The sequence below is a fragment of the Typopeltis vanoorti genome, chromosome 13 (genome assembly GCF_054136105.1).
Source record: "Typopeltis vanoorti isolate ZY-2024b chromosome 13, IOZ_Tvanoo_1.0, whole genome shotgun sequence".
Taxonomy (NCBI): Eukaryota; Metazoa; Arthropoda; class Arachnida; order Uropygi; family Thelyphonidae; genus Typopeltis; species Typopeltis vanoorti.
The window spans coordinates 32497813-32517265 of record NC_143561.1 but is presented as its reverse complement, the minus strand read 5'-3'; the positions used below and the strand labels follow the sequence as shown (position 1 = coordinate 32517265).

General features: G+C 36.9%; 1 protein-coding gene across 7 annotated transcripts in view; it reads left to right on the top strand.

Moving 5' to 3' along the window:
• The window catches only part of LOC150100035 (putative ubiquitin carboxyl-terminal hydrolase MINDY-4), a 376809-nt gene that overhangs the window by 245785 nt on the left and 111571 nt on the right, over window positions 1-19453 (top strand). For 5 of the 7 annotated variants that reach the window (XM_090402889.1, XM_090402887.1, XM_090402888.1 and 2 more), the window contains exon 14: window positions 16658-16813. The exons of the other annotated variants lie outside the window; for them this stretch is intronic. In XM_090402889.1, the coding sequence (XP_090259015.1) occupies window positions 16658-16813 (156 nt within the window). The remainder of the gene's footprint in view (window positions 1-16657; window positions 16814-19453) is intronic. 7 annotated transcript variants of the gene reach the window in all.

Below are 19453 nucleotides of genomic sequence, written 5' to 3'. Positions count from 1 at the left end.
CACGCACCAACTATCGTGCTTGTTCTTGAATTCATTCACACTGCTTGCACACACAACATCCAATGGCAGTTCATTCCAGTCATGCACCACTCTATGAGGGAAAAATCTAGTCTTCACCCCCTTCTTAGCAGCATTCATTCTCAGTTTCCAAGGATGCCCTCTTGTCCTTTCCCCACCCTCTATAAAATGAGAAATTCTGCCAAATGAAATCCTGTATGACCCTTTCAGAAGTTTGTAAGTCTCAATCATGTCACCCCTCTTTCTCCTGTTTGCTAATGTTTGTAGTCTAGAAAATTCTCAATGTCTTTATAATCAGTATTTCACAATCCTAATATCATTTTTAGCACTCTCCTTTGCATTCTCTCAACTGTATCACAACGGAAACCAGACGACTAGACTTGTGCATCCAAATGAGGTCTTATCAAGGCCTTATAAAGAGGCAAAATGCCAGCCTTATCTTTACATGTGAACATTCATTTCAGCATTGCAATTATCTTTTGAGTTGTATTTGCAATCTTTGTCACATGGCTCCTGAACTTCAATTTCCCATCTACTAACACTCCAAGATAATTTCTAGATAATTACGTTATCTAGAAATGTAATATAATATTACATTTCTTTCTTTTAAGGTTATGCTGTATAGTCGGTATTCATAATGAAGAATTTATGAAGACACAACACATTTTAGAATAATTACTTTACTTATCATTAATAAAGTAACATTTGACGTTTTGGCCTCTGTATTGAGGTCATCATCAGGAAAACATACATATGTGCAGGATAAAAGCTACATGAATACACTAGACAAAAGTAAGATGAATCTAAATGTTTGTTAATCATTTACCCTATTAATCATGCACTCCAAACAAGTCACAGAATTCACTGGAAAGTCATCAAGTCCCTACACTGCACCAAAACCTGATTTGAAAGAAAATTCAAATAAGCCTGTGAAATGTTGAAACATTATCCAAATCTGAACAAGAATGATGGATTAACTATTCCAGGAATTTGTAGGACCCATCTTCAAACCACATAGCATCCAGAACATCCCCAAAGAGAAGAAAAAATCTTAATACGAGAGAACTTTAGAAATTGTTTAGTGTAGTTCTATTTATTTTATTTTTTTAATGTTTATATATATATATATATATACAGTGGTGCTTCGTAGTTCATATTTAATTCGTTCCAGAAACCCATTCGAACTATGAATCGTTTGAAGTCCGAATCATATTTTTTTAATATAAAAATCACAAAGACGAAAATAATGCTCCTGTTGTTAAGCGTCTTCTTTCTGCTTCTTAGCTGGAGTTGAGAATGCTGATTCACATTCTCTTTTTTCTGCAGAGAAGAATCTCTCTAATGTTGTTTGGCACTGACGATTTTCTTTAATATTTTAAAAATAACCCATCACGTTGTCATCGAATAAGTTGATATTCTTGGTCACTACTGTCTTATTAGGGTGCCATTTTTCCACAATAGCTTGTGTTTCCAACCCAAACAGAGAACAATTCTTGAAGGTTGGCATTGGAAATGCATCCTTTGGCGTCCTTCTCTTCCATAAAAATGTCTTTTTCCACTTCTTTTTGTTGTTGATCGTGAAGATGTTGAAGTTCTTCTGTGTTGAGTCGGTTTTATGATCATCTATTAACTCCTCTACATTCTCATCACTCACCTCTAATCCCATAGCTTTATCCAAAGACACAATTTCATTTACAACAGACTCTTCTTCACAGCTTACTACTTCACTGACTGAAATACAATCTGGCCAGAGTTTTTTCCAAGCAGAAATCATTGTTTTAATAGAAACTTCTTTCCATGCCTTATCGACAATCCTTAAGCAATGAAGAATGTTGTAATGTTCTTTCCAAAATTCTTTAAGAGTCAGTTCTGTGGCATTGGTTATTTCAAAGCATGTTTGAAACATAGCCTTAATATACAGTTTTTTGAAGTTTGAAATCACTTGCTGGTCCATAGGTTGTATGATAGATGTGGTATTGGGCAGCAAAAACTTTATCTTGATGAAACTGAATTCACCAACTAAATCCTCCTATAAATTTGGAGGATGAACAGGAGCATTGTCCATCACTAGAAGAGCTTTTAATGGTAGATTTTCTTCCGTAAGATAAGCTTTTACAGTGGGAGCAAATTCTTGATAAATCCACTCAGTGAAAAACTCTCTGGTAACCCACGCTTTCGTGTTGGTCCTTCACATAACATCGAATTTGCTCTTTATGACATTGTTCTTTTTAAAAGCGCTTGGATTTTCAGAATGGTCAACAAGCAAAGGCTTTATCTTACTGTCTCCACTAGCATTACCACAAAGCAGCAAAGTAATTCTATCTTTCTTAGGTTTATATCCCGGTGCAGTCTTTTCTTCTCTTGTGATATAGGTCCTTTTGGGCATTTTTTTCTAAAAAATACCTATTTCATCGCAATTAAAAACCTGTTGAGATACAAATACCTCACTATCCACGTACTCCTTAAAGTTTTTACAAATTTTTCTGCTTCTACATCTGCACTCGAAGCCTCTCTGTGCATGACAACACTATGGATCCCAGTTCATTTTTTGAATTTATCGAACCAGCCTCTATTTCTTTTAAACTCCCCATTTTCAGTACTGGTCTCAGGTGTGCGTTTCTTAAGTTCACTATGCAGATGTTTGGCTTTCTCACAAATAATTCTCTCAGTAATAACATCACCACATAATCGCTTCTCGTTTATCCACACTAAAAGGAGTTTTTCCATCTCTTCAATAACATGTGATCTCCTGGAGGTCAATGTTGTCACACCTTTAGCTAGATTTGCTGCTTTTATTGCTTCCTTATTCTTAAGAATGCTACATATCGTTGACTTTGACATTTTAAACATCGTCACCAGATCTGTCAAACATGTACTGCTTTCGTGTCTCTTGATAATTTCTTTTTTCATCTCAATTGTCGATACTACAACTTTTCTTTTAGGTTTTGTTCTTTCTACATTCTTGGATGCAATATTAAAAAAATGCCCAAAACAGTTAAAAATTCTCTACACAAACGTATCATGCAATGACTAGTCTGTAAAATAAGGGACAACGCACAGCGGACTGAGACAGACACACTGCGCAGGCATGGGTAAGTGAATGAAGAAAATTAGTGGAGGAGAAGCATGCCCAATGGCATGCCGAAACTGTCTAATGCTATATGACTCTGAGTTCCTGGACCATAGTTCGAACTTAGAAACACCGTTCAAACTGGGAATCAAATTTCTTGCATTCTCAAGTGTTTGAACTCTGGAACGTTCGAAGTATGAGGCACCACTGTATATATATATACACAGTGGTGCCTCGTATTGTTTATCATTTATTCTAGCCTGACAATAGAGGTCAGGCAGGAATAAATGATTAACAAACATTTAGATTCATCTTACTTTTGTCTAGTGTATTGTCTTGTAGCTTGTATCCTGTACATATATATATTTCATCATCATCATCATCAAATTTCTGCCATGTACCCTCAAGGGGTGTACAGGATATGACAGTACTACATGAAAAAATTACATCATTACTAACTTCCTATCTACAATTTTCCTCCAAGTCAGTCTGTTACTTGCAAGACTCCAACATTATCAGATCTTATATTTCTATCGTCTAAGGCACTTTGTACTGTATCAATCCACCTATATCTTGTTCTTCCTCTGGGTCATTTTCCTGCCAACCTGGCAGAGAACACTTGTTTTGCTAATCTTTCCTCTCCCATTCTATTTAAGTGACCATACCACCTGAGATTAGCTCTGCTAATGCATTCCTGGATGCTGACAATGTCAAGTTCTTTCCAAATATCCTCATTTTTAATATGATATTGCCATTGATGCCATCTGTTCATACCTCTAATCTTTCTCAGGACTCTCATATCTGCGGTCTCTAGTCTTTGGTCAAGTGTTTTACTTCTGACCCAGCTCTCAGAACCATAAGTTAAAACTGGTTTGAACACTGTCTTGTATACAGCTAATTTAGTGTTCTGACTAATTTCTCTCTTATTCCATATGAATTTATTCAATTGACTTCCCGCCATACCAGCTTTGCTGATTCTGTTGTCTATTTCTATATTTAATTTACCATCTTCAGTAAAAATTGTACTTAAGTAGCTGAAATGTTTTACTTGTTCCACAGGTTCTCCATTCACAACATAGTTGATATTTTCAATGATTCTGCCTATTTTCATTGTCTTTGTCTTTTTATTGCTGACCTTCATACCATATCTATTACAACAGCTATTCAATTTAGTCAGAGAATCTTGCAGACTTGTAGCAGATTTATTTAGCAGTATAACATTGTCTGCATGAAGCAAAGAGCTGACATTGACATCTCCAATTTTGATATCAGGTTTAATACCACTTTCCTTCATAATGTGATCCATATAGATAATGAATAACAGAGGGGATAATGTACATCCTTGTCTCACACCAGATTTAACATTAAACCATCTTCCTGTACTTCCTTCAATTCTAACTGCTGACTTACAACTCAAATAAAGACTAAGTATTGCTTGATATAATGCCCCATTGACACCATATAACTGCAGCGTATTGAATAGCTTCTCTCTTGGCACCTTGTCATATGCCTTTTCCAAATCGACAAAACTTAAATACAGATCTTTGTTATATTCCAATGCTTTCTCGACTATTTGTCGTAAAGTGAAGATCTGATCCTGACAGCCTCTATTTGGCCTGAATCCAGCTTGTTCTTCACCAAGCTTTTCTTCCACAATTCTTCTCAACCGTTTCTCAAGTATACTTGCATAGATCTTGCCAGGAACACTCAGTAGGGAAGTACCTCTGTAATTCTCACATTCAGTTTTATTTCCCTTTTTATATATGGGTACTATGAGAGCTCTACTCCAATCATCGGGAATTCGTCCCTCTGTCCAGGCTTTCTGAACTATGCAGTGCAGCCACTGTAAGACTCTTATACCACCATACTTCAGCATTTCTGGTCGAATATCATCTACTCCTGCTGCATTTCCACATTTCAAGCCTTTGATGGCTTTTTCTACTTCAAGTATGGATATATATCCCTGACTGCATGCCTGGTCAGTGTTTTTTATCACTGTGCTGTCATCACTGCTTGTTTCATTTAGCAGTTTTTCAAAGTAATTACTCCATACTTCAAGGATATCTTTCTCTCCTGTTTTCATGTCACCTTTATCATCTCTAACTCCTTTTACAGGCACTTTTTCCTCCATTCCTAAGCTTCTTCAACAACCTCCAGAATATTTTGCCACCTTCTTGATATTTATTTTCTATATTCTTGCTAAAGTCCTCCCATGACTTTTGTTTAGCTAGTTTTACACACTGTTTAGCTTTCTTACATTTGTCTCTGTATTCTGTAAGAGTAAAAGCTGACTTATTTGCCAGGAACTTTTGATATGCTTTCTTCTTTTCCTTCACTGCCTCTTTAACTTCCTGTGTCCACCAGGGAGTTCTGATTTTTTTTTTATCCTTGCACACAACCTCACCACATGCCTCTCTGGCAGAATCAATCAATGTTTTCTTCAGAGTTTGCCACTGAATCTCCAAGGTTTGATTCCTGTTCTCAAACTCTTTCATTTTTTCTTCAATAATCTGTGTATTTTAGTCTACAGTTCACATCTGAGAGCTGCTCAACTTTTATTCGCTTTAAAACTTTCTTACACGTTATTCTTTTCAATATGAAATTCAATTTTATCCTGCTCAAGACTAAATAGTGATCACTTCCAATTTCAAATCCTCTGTACACTCTGGTGTCCTGCACCAGGGAGAAAACATCACTATCAACAATAACATAGTCAATGAGACTTTTCTTATTCCTAGCCGCTTTTCTCCATGTGAATTTGTGCACATTTTTATGTTGGAACATGGTGTTAGTAATAACCAGTCCATGTCCTGAGCAGAAATCCAACAGATATTTGCCATTATTATTAGCTTTGCTCTTTTCTCCAAATTTTCCCAAAATATTTTTGTATGTCTCACAATCATTTCCTACTCTGCTATTTAGATCCCCAACAAGGACCAACTTTTCCTTTTTCATTGTGGCAGTTGCTTTTTCTAGAGCGTCAAAAAATTCCTCCACTTCTACCTTAGTAGAACCTTCTGTGGGACCATAGGCACAAATAAGTCTCATTGTCCAGTTCCCCATTCTCATATTTGCCCACATTACTCTACTTGAGACTGACTGCCATTCAAGAAGATTAGCCTCGTATTTTGTGTTGAATACTATGGCTACTCCTTCTATATATTTTTATCTATATATTTTGCTGATGATAATGACCTTAATATACATAGGTCGAAATGTTAAATATTACTTTCTTAATAATCAGTAAAGTAATTATTCTAACACGTGTGTTGTGTCTCCATAAATTCTTCACTATGAATAATACTACATTGAATATCTAATCATACCAAAGTGCATGGTTTGACATTTACTGACATTAAACTAACATCCATTTTCTCATGTCCATTCCAGCCTATTCAAATCATTCTGTAAATACTGTATGTCACCTATTCTAATCCTTTCCAATGTCATTAATGTACAGATTGAATCACAATGGACAAAGAACTGATCGTTATGGTACATCACTGATTACCTTAAATCTTGCAGACTCACATCCCCCATATACCACCTTTTGATATCTGTCGGTCAGCCATCCTCTTATCTAACACTAATATTTTACAATCAAAACCCATATTTTCCCATTCTGCAACAGTCTTCCATACAGTATATGTCAAAAAGCCTTAGCAAAATCCAAAGGTATAAGATGTATCCATTCCCCTTGTCTAACCCATTGGTAACATTATTATAGAATCTGACCAAGTTGCTAAAACATGACTTTTCTTAGTATACCCATGTTGTTCATTGCAAAGTAGAAGTTCTCTGTCAAACCATTTCTGAAAGTGAGCCCTAACCAACTTTTCCAAAATCTTCACCACTGCTTCTGAGATACTGATTGGTCAGTAGTTAGGTACATCAGTCTTTGCACCACCCTTATGCAATGAGATTACGATACATTCTTTCCACTCCTGCGGAAGCTTTCCTGTTCTGAGACTTAAATTATATAGCCTGATCAAAGGAATAGCCAGTTTAGCTGAATGCTCTTTTAGCACATGTGCTGATATCCCATCAGCACCATTGCTGAATACTCATTCAGTTTGTGCAACAGCTCTAATATACCTCCTCTTCATACACCTGAGTTTCTTCATTCAGTGAAGAGGTAGCAATGAGTTTAATGTTGCATACAGCTGTTTGATAGCTTTTAGCAAAATGGGCACTCATTAGCTGAACAACCTCCTGCATCTGTTATCTTGATACCATCTGCATTCAGTGGAGTTATTCTTTCGTATTCATTCTTTCTTTTTTTTTGCAGCATATCGATAGAGTTCTTGTGGGTTGTCTTTAGCTTGCAGAGCCAGTTTCTTTTCACATTCAAACTTAGCTTTCTGTACAACAGCTGTGACTCTTCTGGCCTGCTGCTTATAGTTTTCATAACGGACATCATCCTTATATACACAGCATTCCTTTCACATCATCCTTTTCTTACAAATCACTTGCTTAATAACATTACACATCCATTTGACTCCTATCCTATTTATTCTTCAAACTCTTGGGACACATTCTGATATTGCATCATTTAAGTATTTTTTAAATGTTTTAAATTTTTTAAATTTTTGAGGTGGCGCTAGTGTCCTTGGTAAATGTGGCGGTCGAGTTTAGCTAGTCTAGAAAACGTGTTTTTAAAGTTAAATATAGTGTGGCTTTTTGTTACAAATTATGCTGCAATTGTGCATCGGTTAGAAACAAGTGTCCTTCAGTGGTATTATTGTTTAGAACTGTGTTGTATATATTGTGTTTTCACTGCCGTTTGTTTCACTATAACAACGTGTAAAGATGGCGTCCAACAAGAAACGTACGTCAGTGGCGCGCAGGACTTCTACTACTACACGAAAGGCTGGCTCAGCATTATATTTTTCGCAATGGATGCGTTGCGGAAACTGCTACATGTATGCACCGAAAAATGTGAAGGATCTGTGGTCGGTCTGGCAAAATGAGAAGAAAGAAAATGTCGACGTATGTGAGAAGTGTCGGGATAGGCTGGAGCGTTTAGGAATGGAAGCTGACATCGGGACCGTAGCGGAAGAACTTCGGCGGGAGTTTATGAAAATGAAAAATGACCTTCATCTTCTTCATGAGGAAGTGGAAGTGATCGGTAAGGAGATTCTGGAAGTTAAAGCTGAGTTTAATGTGTTAAACAGAGAAATTAGGACTATAGAGATTACTTTAGCTGAAGTAACTAGAACAGGATTACATATGGGTGAGTCTTTGGTGAATGATTCAGTAATAAATAGTATGGGAGTGATTGGGAGTCGTCAACATAATAAAACCACAAGTGGCCTAGAAGAAATGAGATGTAGTGAGAGTGGGGGGGTAAGTAATAGAGAGTTGAGTAATGAAGCTGGGAGAGTCATGCTGAATAGTGTAGAGAATGAGTCCATGAGTGTGGACTTGAATGAAGTTAAGAGTGGTAAAATATATGGTGATTCTATGATTAAGGGTATGGAGAGTGGTATGCATGAGGAGTGCTGGGCTGATGGGACAATAGAAAGAGTGGCTTTAGCGATAAAGAGAGGGCATGAAACAGACAAGATGATAGTTATGGTGGGTACGAATGACCTGAGAGGTAGTATAAATCGGGTAGGAAAAGATTTAAGAACATTATTAGATATTGTGAAGAGGAAAAGTGTCAATGGGAGAATAGTGTGCGTGCTGCCTCGTTTTGACAATTACGAGTTAAGTAGACGAGCAATGATAATGAATGATATGATTGCAAGAATGTGCAGAAAAAGAGGTCTGGAGTTTGTTGATGTTTGGAGTGTGTTTGAAGGAAAAAGGCAGTTGTATGCTAGAGATGGACTGCATCTTAACATGGAAGGACATAAGAGATTGAAGAAGTTATTGTTTTCTGAACAGGTTGAAGTTATTGGGCAGGGAAACTAATATTGAAAAGGTTGAGTGTAAGAGAGAGAAACTTTAGCACTGATTGTGTATTTATTGATCCTTATAGGCAGAATAAATTGCAGAAGAGAGGGGATAAAAATCGGCATAGGACTACGGTAGTTAGTGACTTATATATCAGTTCTAAAGCCGGTACAAGATCTAGAGGGAATCTGCAATTTTTGTATACCAATGCTAGAAGCATTAGAAATAAGAGAGAAGAATTTTTGGCATTAGTCAGTGAAATCTCACCAAAAGTTGTAGGCATTAGTGAAACTTGGCTGTCAGCAGAAGATGTGGTCACTGGAATTGAATGTGATGGGTACAGTATTTTCAGGGAGGATAGAGAAGATAGAACAGGAGGAGGAGTACTGTTGATGATAGCTGATGTGTTGCAGCCAAAGAAAGTAGTATATCATGATGATAGACATGTGAATGAGAGTTCATTTGAGGCAGTCTGGTGCAAAATAGTGACCAACGCAACCAAATATACAGTTGGATGCTGCTATAGGCCAGGGAGTACGGGGGAAGATATTGAATTCATGCATCAGCAACTTAGTGCAATGAGTGAAGGCTTAGTGATTATTATGGGGGATTTTAATTATGGTGATATCAATTGGAAGGAAGAAATATCACGTAGCAAAAAGGAAATGGAGTTCATACATCTTCTACGAGATAATTACTTGAAACAGCACGTAACTGAAGGGACACGTGGTGTGAGAGTGTTGGACCTGGTTATTGGTTCAGAGGTTATATGCATAAGTAAGGTGTCCTCGTTACCACCAGTTGGTGAAAGCGATCAGGTGGTATTGACTTGGGAGGTTGCAAAATCTGTGGATTTTTCTATTAAGAAGGGGTATGTACGGAACTACAGGTTAGGCAATTATAACAAGCTTCGGAGTGAGCTTGCAGCCATCCCATGGCAAAACATATTGCAAGGGAAAGATGTTAGCAGTGCTTGGGATAAAATCAGCAGGTATCTGAGGAAAGCAATATCAGATTGTGTCCCTATGGTCAGGAGGTCAAACAAGGCAGGTTATATGCATAAGTAAGGTGTCCTCGTTACCACCAGTTGGTGAAAGCGATCAGGTGGTATTGACTTGGGAGGTTGCAAAATCTGTGGATTTTTCTATTAAGAAGGGGTATGTACGGAACTACAGGTTAGGCAATTATAACAAGCTTCGGAGTGAGCTTGCAGCCATCCCATGGCAAAACATATTGCAAGGGAAAGATGTTAGCAGTGCTTGGGATAAAATCAGCAGGTATCTGAGGAAAGCAATATCAGATTGTGTCCCTATGGTCAGGAGGTCAAACAAGGCAGGCATTAGATGGATGAGCAGTAGTATCAAGCTTGAACTGCAAAAAAAGAAAATGTTATGGAGAATTTACAAGGAGAAGGGCGATCAGGACACCCATGAGCAGTACAAGGCTCAAGCTAGGAAGGTTACCAGCATAGTAAGAAAAGCTAAATCAGATTATGAGAAGACCTTAGCCAAAGAGATCAAGGGTAATCCCAAAGAGTTCTTCCGCTATGTGGCAAGTAAGAGGAAGAATGACTTCGGAAGGATAACCTTAGTGGGTGCTGATGGTATTGAGGTGACAAAATCAGATGTAATAGTTGAGTTACTGAGTGATCACTTCTCAAAAGTCTATCACCCAAGTGAGGATATCTCTATACCTATAGCAATACCTAATGTGAGAATTGAAGCTAAAGAATCAGAGGTATTAAATATATTGCGAAACTTAAATGCAAACACTGCGGTAGGCTTAGATGGAATATCAGCTCGGGTGTTGCGTGAATGTGCAAATGAATTGTCAACCCCTCTTACCTGGATATTTAATTTAAGTTTGAACTCTGGTATGGTCCCTAGGGAGTGGAAGTTAGGCAAAGTGGTTCCTTTGCATAAGGGTGGCTCTAAAACTGCGGTATTGAATTACAGACCAATCACCATCTCAGGAGTAGTGGTAAAAGTATTGGAAAAGTTGGTTAAAGACAAAATTCAAGAATGGGTGGATCAGGATATGATACTCTATAGAGGCCAACATGGTTTTGTTAAAGGTAGATCCTGCCTTAGCAATCTATTAACTATTCATAATAGAATAACATCCGAGTTGGACAAAGGAACTGGCTACACAGTGGTACTTCTGGATTTTGCTAAGGCTTTTGACAGGATACCCCATAGAACACTGTTATGCAAATTGGAGCAGATGGGAATGGATATTAAATTGGTGATATGGATAGGAGAATGGCTCAGGGAGAGATACCATAAGGTGGTGTATGGAGGAGCCGAGTCCAGAATGAGGCAGGTGACCAGTGGTGTACCTTAGGGCTCTGTGCTTGGGCCAATGTTGTTTAATTTGTATATAAATGATATAGGAAACGGCTTAAAGGGAGATATTCAGTTGTTTGCTGATGATGCAAAGTTGTGTAGTGCAATAAAAAATCAAGCTGATGTTGAAAGTTTGCAGGAGGATTTAAATAAGCTGGTAAAATGGGCAAAAGAAAATGGATGTCAGTTCAATGTGGAAAAGTGTAAAGTCATGCATTTTGGGATTAAAAGATTACCAGCTGTGTACTACATCGATGGAAAGGTACTCCAAGAGATTGATGAGGCTAGGGACTTAGGGGTATTGGTAGATAGGCAGATGAAGTTCAGAGGACACATTGCTAAGGTGTCCAAGATTGCACATAGGATTACTTGGTTGTTGAGGAACACACTAACATCCAGAGATAAAGAGGTTATTATTCCCCTTTATAAAGCATTGATACTTCCACATTTGGATTACTGTGCTCAGGTCTGGTCACCTGGATTCCTTGGAGATGAGGAGGCTGTGGAGAGGGTTCAGAGAAGAGTGACCAAGTTGGTGAGTGATATAAAAAATGCTCCCTACATTGATAGATTGAGAGCTTGTGGATTGCAGAGATTGGTTGATAGGCGAAGAAGAGGGGATATGATAGAAACATTCAAATTACTAAAAGGTTTTTATAGGATTGATGCAGGGGAAATGTTTCAGCTGTGTGATAGTGATGGAAGAACAAGAGGTCATCTCTGGAAATTAAAGAAGAGTGTGGTTAACAAAGGTGTCAGAACAAGGTTTTTTGCCTGGAGGGTGGTGAATGAGTGGAATTCATTGCCTGACTTAGTTGTGAGCTCTTCGTCTGTAAATGAATTCAAGAAGAGATATGACAGATATTGTTTTGCTAGTTTGGGTCTCCCGCGATGAGTCTACTGACTCCATGGAGATACCCGTAATAATAATAATAATAATAATAATGCTTCCCGTGCATTGTCGATATTCTTCCCATTCAGCAATCGATACCAACTGAGGAGTACACTGAACTCAGTATACTCCTCAGTTGGTCATGATTTCTTACTTTGTAGTTCAGCTTGTAGATAGGCTTATACTTTGGTAACGCGACTATTAAATTATTTCAGGAAACTACAACGTATACTGGAATATTAATTAAAAGACACTTTAATAAATATTTCCTATATTTTGGTGATGTCACATCACCATCTTTGTGGGAACATAAAACTATGACATGTGCACACAGACACTACAAAGAGCAAATGAAGCAGAAGAGAGAAAACTAACATTGTTTCTAAATTGCTAAAGGTGCCCCCCCCCCTCCTAGTGGGCTATATTGGGTTGCCTTGGCTGTTGGGCTGAAGTTCTCATGATGCAAGTTTCCCAATTTTGGGGCAGTCTCATGCACCCAAATTTGTTGAGGTTTGGAAAGTATTTTATAAGCTGAGGCTGATTCTATGAACAATCTTTTGTATTTAACTTTGCTGCATTGTAGTAACATGGCTTTCTTCCAGTGTATTCTGTTGTGGGTATCCAGAGCATGGTCTGCAAGCCCAGAGTGGCTGTACTGATGAAACTGGATGTAGTCTTTGTGTTCCGATATCCTGACATTTGCTGTCCTGCCTGTTTGGCCAAAGTAGGACAGTTTACAGCTGCAAGGGACTTGGTATACTCCAGGTAGTCTAGGGGAAGTAACTGGTCTTTGGTGGAGCGGATAAGGGATGCCAATTTCTTATATGGTTTGTAACAAGAAGTCAGGTCATATTTTTTTTAAGATTTTGGTTAACTTTTCAGAGGTGCCCCGGATGTAGGGAATGGTGATGGATTTAGTGTAATCTTTGTTATGAAGGGGGTGGTGGTGGGGGTTTTGTGGTTAACTGGTTTTAATATTTTTTGGGGATTGTACCATTGGCAATCATAGGTTCAACTCTAACTGGATTCAAGTCATCTGATATCACGAGCAGTATATCAGATGACTTGAATATGGATAGATGAAAGTTTTTCCACTTGGTTATACTATAAACTAAAGAAGCCAATTATATTCTTGGTTTAATCCTTTATCCAAGTGTAAACAAACAAAGTTTGTGTGTGAAGTAACATCACGACTAAGCAACTTGTATATAGATGTCTTCATGTGACTTGCCTTAGCATCCCACAGTGCAAAGCACATATCCTTACAGACATGTATGATGCTATGCATTATGGGAAGGGTACTTCCCAGTCCGGTTTCGACTTTTATTTAGGTTTCGTTAGTGGGAGCCAGACCTAGAAATGATACCGAGGTTGAAGTAATGCAGAAGTCATATTTCCATTTATGAGTAGCCAAAAGGTGTCACACCTTATTACTAAAATACTCTAGATTAGAGATACATATTGAAAGTTTTTCCACTTTTTATATATACTATAAGATAAAGATACCAAGAAATTATATTCTTGGTTTAATCCTTTATCCAAGTGTAAGTGAGTTTCCCAGTCATGAAGTTACTTCACTCACAAACTGTGTTTCTTTACACTTGATAAAGGATTAAACCAAGAATATAATTTCTTGGCATCTTTAATTTATAGTATAACCAAATGGAAAAACTTTCATCTATCCCTTATCCAGAGTATTTTATTAATAAGGGTGACACCTTTTGGCTACTTTTATATGGAAATATGACTTCTGAATTACTTCAAACTTTATCACTTCTGGGTCTATCTCCTACTGATTGGAAACAGTAGAACATTCATTACACATCTGCCTTCTTGCCTTGTGTATTTGGAACAGATTATGTAACGTATTGGACATTCCATTACTTACAACCGAACAGGTTTTTTTTTTTCAGTACTCATCACCTGTCAGCAGTGGGAAGAGAATTTTAATTTTTATAATTAATGAATTAAAATACCATTTAAGGAAGGTTAGAGAGAAACGTGGATTTGAAAACCAGCAATATGACATCCAAATGCTTTATAATATTGTATTGTGGAAATTTTATTGTTCAGTCAGACAATTGTTGTATTTAGAAAGAATCATTCTAGGATATTTCAAATTTTTGACCATATGGTGTAGACCACCCACATTATGCAATATTCACAAGGGGGATATAAAATTATGTTTATTTTTGCTATGAGAGTTTTTTAAATAGTTCCGTCCTCTTAATTTAATGTCATCTTATAGGCAATTGCAAGGATCGCTGGACAGCAATCTCAGAGAAGGCCAACTCAAGGCGGTTAACTCAGATAAAGCTAACCACCTGGGTATCAGTCATTTTTGCACTTTAGTTTCAATTGGTCTTTTGGTTGTTCATCTATATGAGATTGGTGAAAAAGGAAAACTGATAGCTTTTCACTATATGATGAGATAAAAGAGCTGAGCCGTTTTCTCTATTTCTCATACCACCTATCTTTCTTTTCTTTCTCCTAATACTATCAGACTCTCGTAATATTCTTTTCTATCTTCTAATACTATCATACTAACAACTCTAGGCCTATGATTAGCATTCCCTTTACTTTTTTTCATCTCAATAAAAGTGGAAACTGGTGTGGGTAGTGACCATTCCCATAATGCATAGCATCATACATGTCCATAATGATATATATGCTTTGCATTATGGGATATAAAGACAAGTGATGTGAAGTCATTAGTCTCTATGTACGAGTTGCCCAGTCATGAAGTTACTTCACACACAAACTTTGTTTGCTTCTTCTTCCCTCTTTTACCTTGTGGTGTTGAGGGTTTTCTATTCATTTAAACACAACCATACACAAGGATAAGGTGGTTAGCTTGGTTTAATCCTTTAGCCCTATGGTTCCAGGTGTATCCTATGTCTGTAAAGGTGTTGAGTTCTCAAAGTCAGTTTGCCTGCTTGCAGGATGAAAAACCCCAGATAAACTTGGGAGAAAAATCCTGCAGTCCATGCCCAAGACTGGCTAACTTGGCTATGTCAGAGAAAGATCCTAAGCTCCTCCTCACTTCAGCGACAGGAATTGAACCCAAGACATTCCTTTCCCAGGCTTATGGTTGTGAGGTGCATAGCCACTTGGCTAACTGCACAGACTTTGCTTACATTTGGATAAAGGATGAAACCATGAATATAATTTCTTGGTATCTTTAATTTACACTTGATGCCAGTTAGTATGATTCTGATGGCCAGGTCTCACTAATGCCTACACTCTAAGGTCCCAACATTTTGATCAGGGCTACAAACTCTATCCCTTTGTTTCTGATACTCCTAGCATTTGTGTACAGACATAATAATCTACCTGCATGTTCTTTTGTGTACTCTTGTCTGCAGTCTTCATGACACAGTTGGACAACTTGTAGATCTCTATTCTTCTCTATTGTCTTATGCATGTAGACATTTTTGCATGTGTTTGATGGGTCTGAACCAGACAAACATAGTCTGATATTAAGCCTGAAATTAAGCATTGGCAGTCTAGTCAATATAGAAATAGAAGAGAGGAAGTTGTTCTTGATGGGTTCCACATAGATCATGGTTATCTTATCCATTCTTATTTACTGATGGTTGATGACCCGCCTATGTGTGAAAAATGCAACATGCATCTTATCATTTGTCATATTCTGGTGGAGAGCCAGCACTTCACACGAGAAATGAATTAAATTTTTACTTATCTATCTTAACCGTGTACACTCAGGGAGATTCTATCAGACTAAGACAGATTGCATGATGTTTTTAATTTTTTAAGAAGAATTAATTTATACAAACACATTTGATTATAAATTTTATTTATATGTAAATATTACCTTGCTTAGTTTAATTTTTGTACATACATATTATTTACAAATTTATCCCTGGCTATTTATTAATACCTTGTGTATTTCGGTAATCTTCATTATGCACTGTATGTATAATCTTTGCTGTCATTGTGCAAATAAACCATAAACCAACCAACCAACCAACCAACCAACCAACCAACCAACCAACCAACCAACCAACCAAAGAACAGTGGGCCTATATGTACCCTGAAAATATGTAACTAACCCTGTTGTGTTAGTGATGAAACAGAATATTGGCTTAACACTTAAGTATAGTTTATTATTCTAAAGTGCTTATGTTTCCATTAGGCTACAACATAGCAATACAGAACACAGTTTGTCAGCTCAATCCCAAATTTCAGACCCCTCCTCTTTAGAGTTACTAGAGATATATATACACTAAAAGTGTACACCATTGGAAAATGAGAATTGAACCCCATCACTTCTTCACCCTTGCAGATGATGTGGAGGTCTTCTTCCAATTGTTTAACTTTGTCCCTCAGTAATTCCAGATTTTATTCAAATTTCATGTAGTTAATAAAGTGTGACATTTTTTCATAAAAAAATGTACTTAATTATTTTTTCAGGAGATGGTAAATTTGCTATTAATTGGACATGCAGTGACAAATCTGATTGATGGAGAAGTTCAACTTAATTCAGATGCTCCATATACTATTCGTGGTATTCCAGAACCATCCAAAATTGGTTTTATTTCACTTTATGAATATACAAACACATGTCAGGTATGCCAGCCTGTTATATTGTTATTCTAACACCATATTAAATATTTGTCATTTGGTTCCACTTAAGAGTGTTATTGTTTCATAATTCACTCATTATTGAAATGAGAATTATAATTCCTGTCACCAAGGGTGAACTATTCAATGTTGAAAAACAAAAGCAGGCAGAAAGACTACATGACTTATTTTAATGGTATTAAAATCACCAAATGAACTATTTTATGTATAAAAAAAAGATGTTTATTAACTTTTGATGTTCATCATCATCAAATTCCTGCCATGTACCCTCAAAGGGTGTACAGGATATGATAGTACTACATGATAAATTTATATCATTACTAACTTCCTATCTACAATTTTCCTGCAAATCAGTCTTCTGTTACTTGTCATGACTCCAACATTATCAGATCTTATATTTCTATCGTCTAAGGCACTTTGTACCATATCAATCCACCTATATCTTGGTCTTCCTCTGGGTCGTTTTCTTGGCAGAGAACACTTGCTTTGCTAATCTTTCCTCACCCATTCTGTTTAAGTGACCATACCACCTGAGATCAGCTCTGCTAATGCATTCCTGAATGCTGACAATGTCTAGTTTTTTCCTAATATCCTCGTTTTTAATATGATATTGCCATTGATGCCATCTGTTCATGCCTCTAATCTTTCTCAGGACTCTCATATCTGCGGTCTCTAGTCTTTGGTCAAGTGTTTACTTCTGACCCAGCTATCAGATCATAAGTTAAAACTGGTTTGAACACTGTCTTGTATACAGCTAATTTAGTGTTCTGACTAATTTCTCTCTTATTCCATATGAATTTATTCAATTGACTTCCTACCATACTAGCATTGTTGCTTATGTTGTCTATTTCCATATTTAATTTACCATCTTCACTAAAAATCGTGCCTAAGTAGCTGAAATGTTTTACTTGTTCCACAGGTTCTCCATTCACAACACAGTTGATATTTTCAACGATTCTACCTATTTTCATTGTCTTTGTCTTTTTATTGCTGACCTTCATACCATATCTATTACAACAGTTATTCAGTTTAGTCAGGAATCTTGCACACTTCTAGCGGATTTATTTAGAAGTATAACATCATCCGTATAAATAAAGAGCTGACATTAACATCTCCAATTTTGATATCATGTTTAATACCACTTTCCTTCATAATGTGAACCATATAGATAATGAATAACAGAGGGGATAATGTACATCCTTGTCTCACACCAGATTTAACATTAAACCATCTTCCTGTACTTCCTTCAATTCTAACTGCTGACTTACAACTCAAATAAAGACTAAGTATTGCTTGATATAATGCCCCATTGACACCATATAACTGTAGCGTATCGAATAGCTTCTCTCTTGACACCTTGTCATATACCTTTTCCAGATCTCCAAAACCTAAATACAGATCTTTGTTATATTCCAATTCTTTCTCAACTATTTGTCGTAAAGTGAAGATCTGATCCTGACAGCTTCTATTTTGCCTGATTTCAGCTTGTTCTTCACCAAGCTTTTCTTCCACAATTCTTCTCAACCGTTTCTCAAGTATACTTGCCTAAATCTTGTCAGAAATACTCAGTAGGGAAATACCTCTGTAATTCTCACATTCAGTTTTATTTCCCTTTTTATATATGGGTACTATGAGAGCTCTACTCCAATCATCGGGAATTCGTCCCTCTGTCCAGGCTTTCTGAACTATGCAGTGCAGCCACTGTAAGACTTTTATATCACCATACTTCAGCATTTCTGGTCGAATATCATCTACTCCTGCTGCCTTTCCACATTTCAAGCCTTTGATGGCTTTTTCTACTTCAAGTATGGATATGTATTCCTGACTGTATGCCTGGTCAGTGTTTTTTATCACTGTGCTGTCATCACTGCTTGTTTCATTTAGCAGTTTTTCAAAGTAATTACTCCATACTTCAAGGATATCTTTTTCTCCTGTTTTCATGTCACCTTTATCATCTCTAACTCCTTTTACAACACTCTTTCCTCCATTCCTAAGCTTCTTCAACAACCTCCAGAATATTTTGCCACCTTCTTGATATTTATTTTCTATATTCTTGCCAAAGTCCTCCCATGACTTTTGTTTAGCTAGTTTTACACACTGTTTAGCTTTCTTACATTTGTCTCTGTATTCTGTAAGAGTAAAAGCTGACTTATTTGCCAGGAACTTTTGATATGCTTTCTTCTTTTCCTTCACTGCCTCTTTAACTTCCTGTGTCCACCATGGATTTCTCAGATTTTTCTATCCTTGCAGACAACCTCACCACATGCCTCTCTTGCTGAATCAATCACTGTTTTCTTCAAGGCTTGCCACTGAATCTCCAGGGTTTTGTTCCTGTCCTCAAACTCTTTCATTTTTTTTTCAATAATCTTTGTCTATTTTAGTCTACAGTTCACATCTGAGAGCTGCTCAACTTCTGATGTTTAAGATGTTTATTAACTGGCTTATATTTCACTGAATTTGAAATCAGCATCTTCAGAGCACAAAGCAGCATGTTTTAGTTTATATACGACAATGAGTAAATGAAAAAATTCAAATTGTAATGACAAAAGATCTAAACTCATAATTTGGCACCCTCGAATGTTGTAAAAAAAAAAAGCTACAGCTATGTGGGAGTCGATCTTAAGA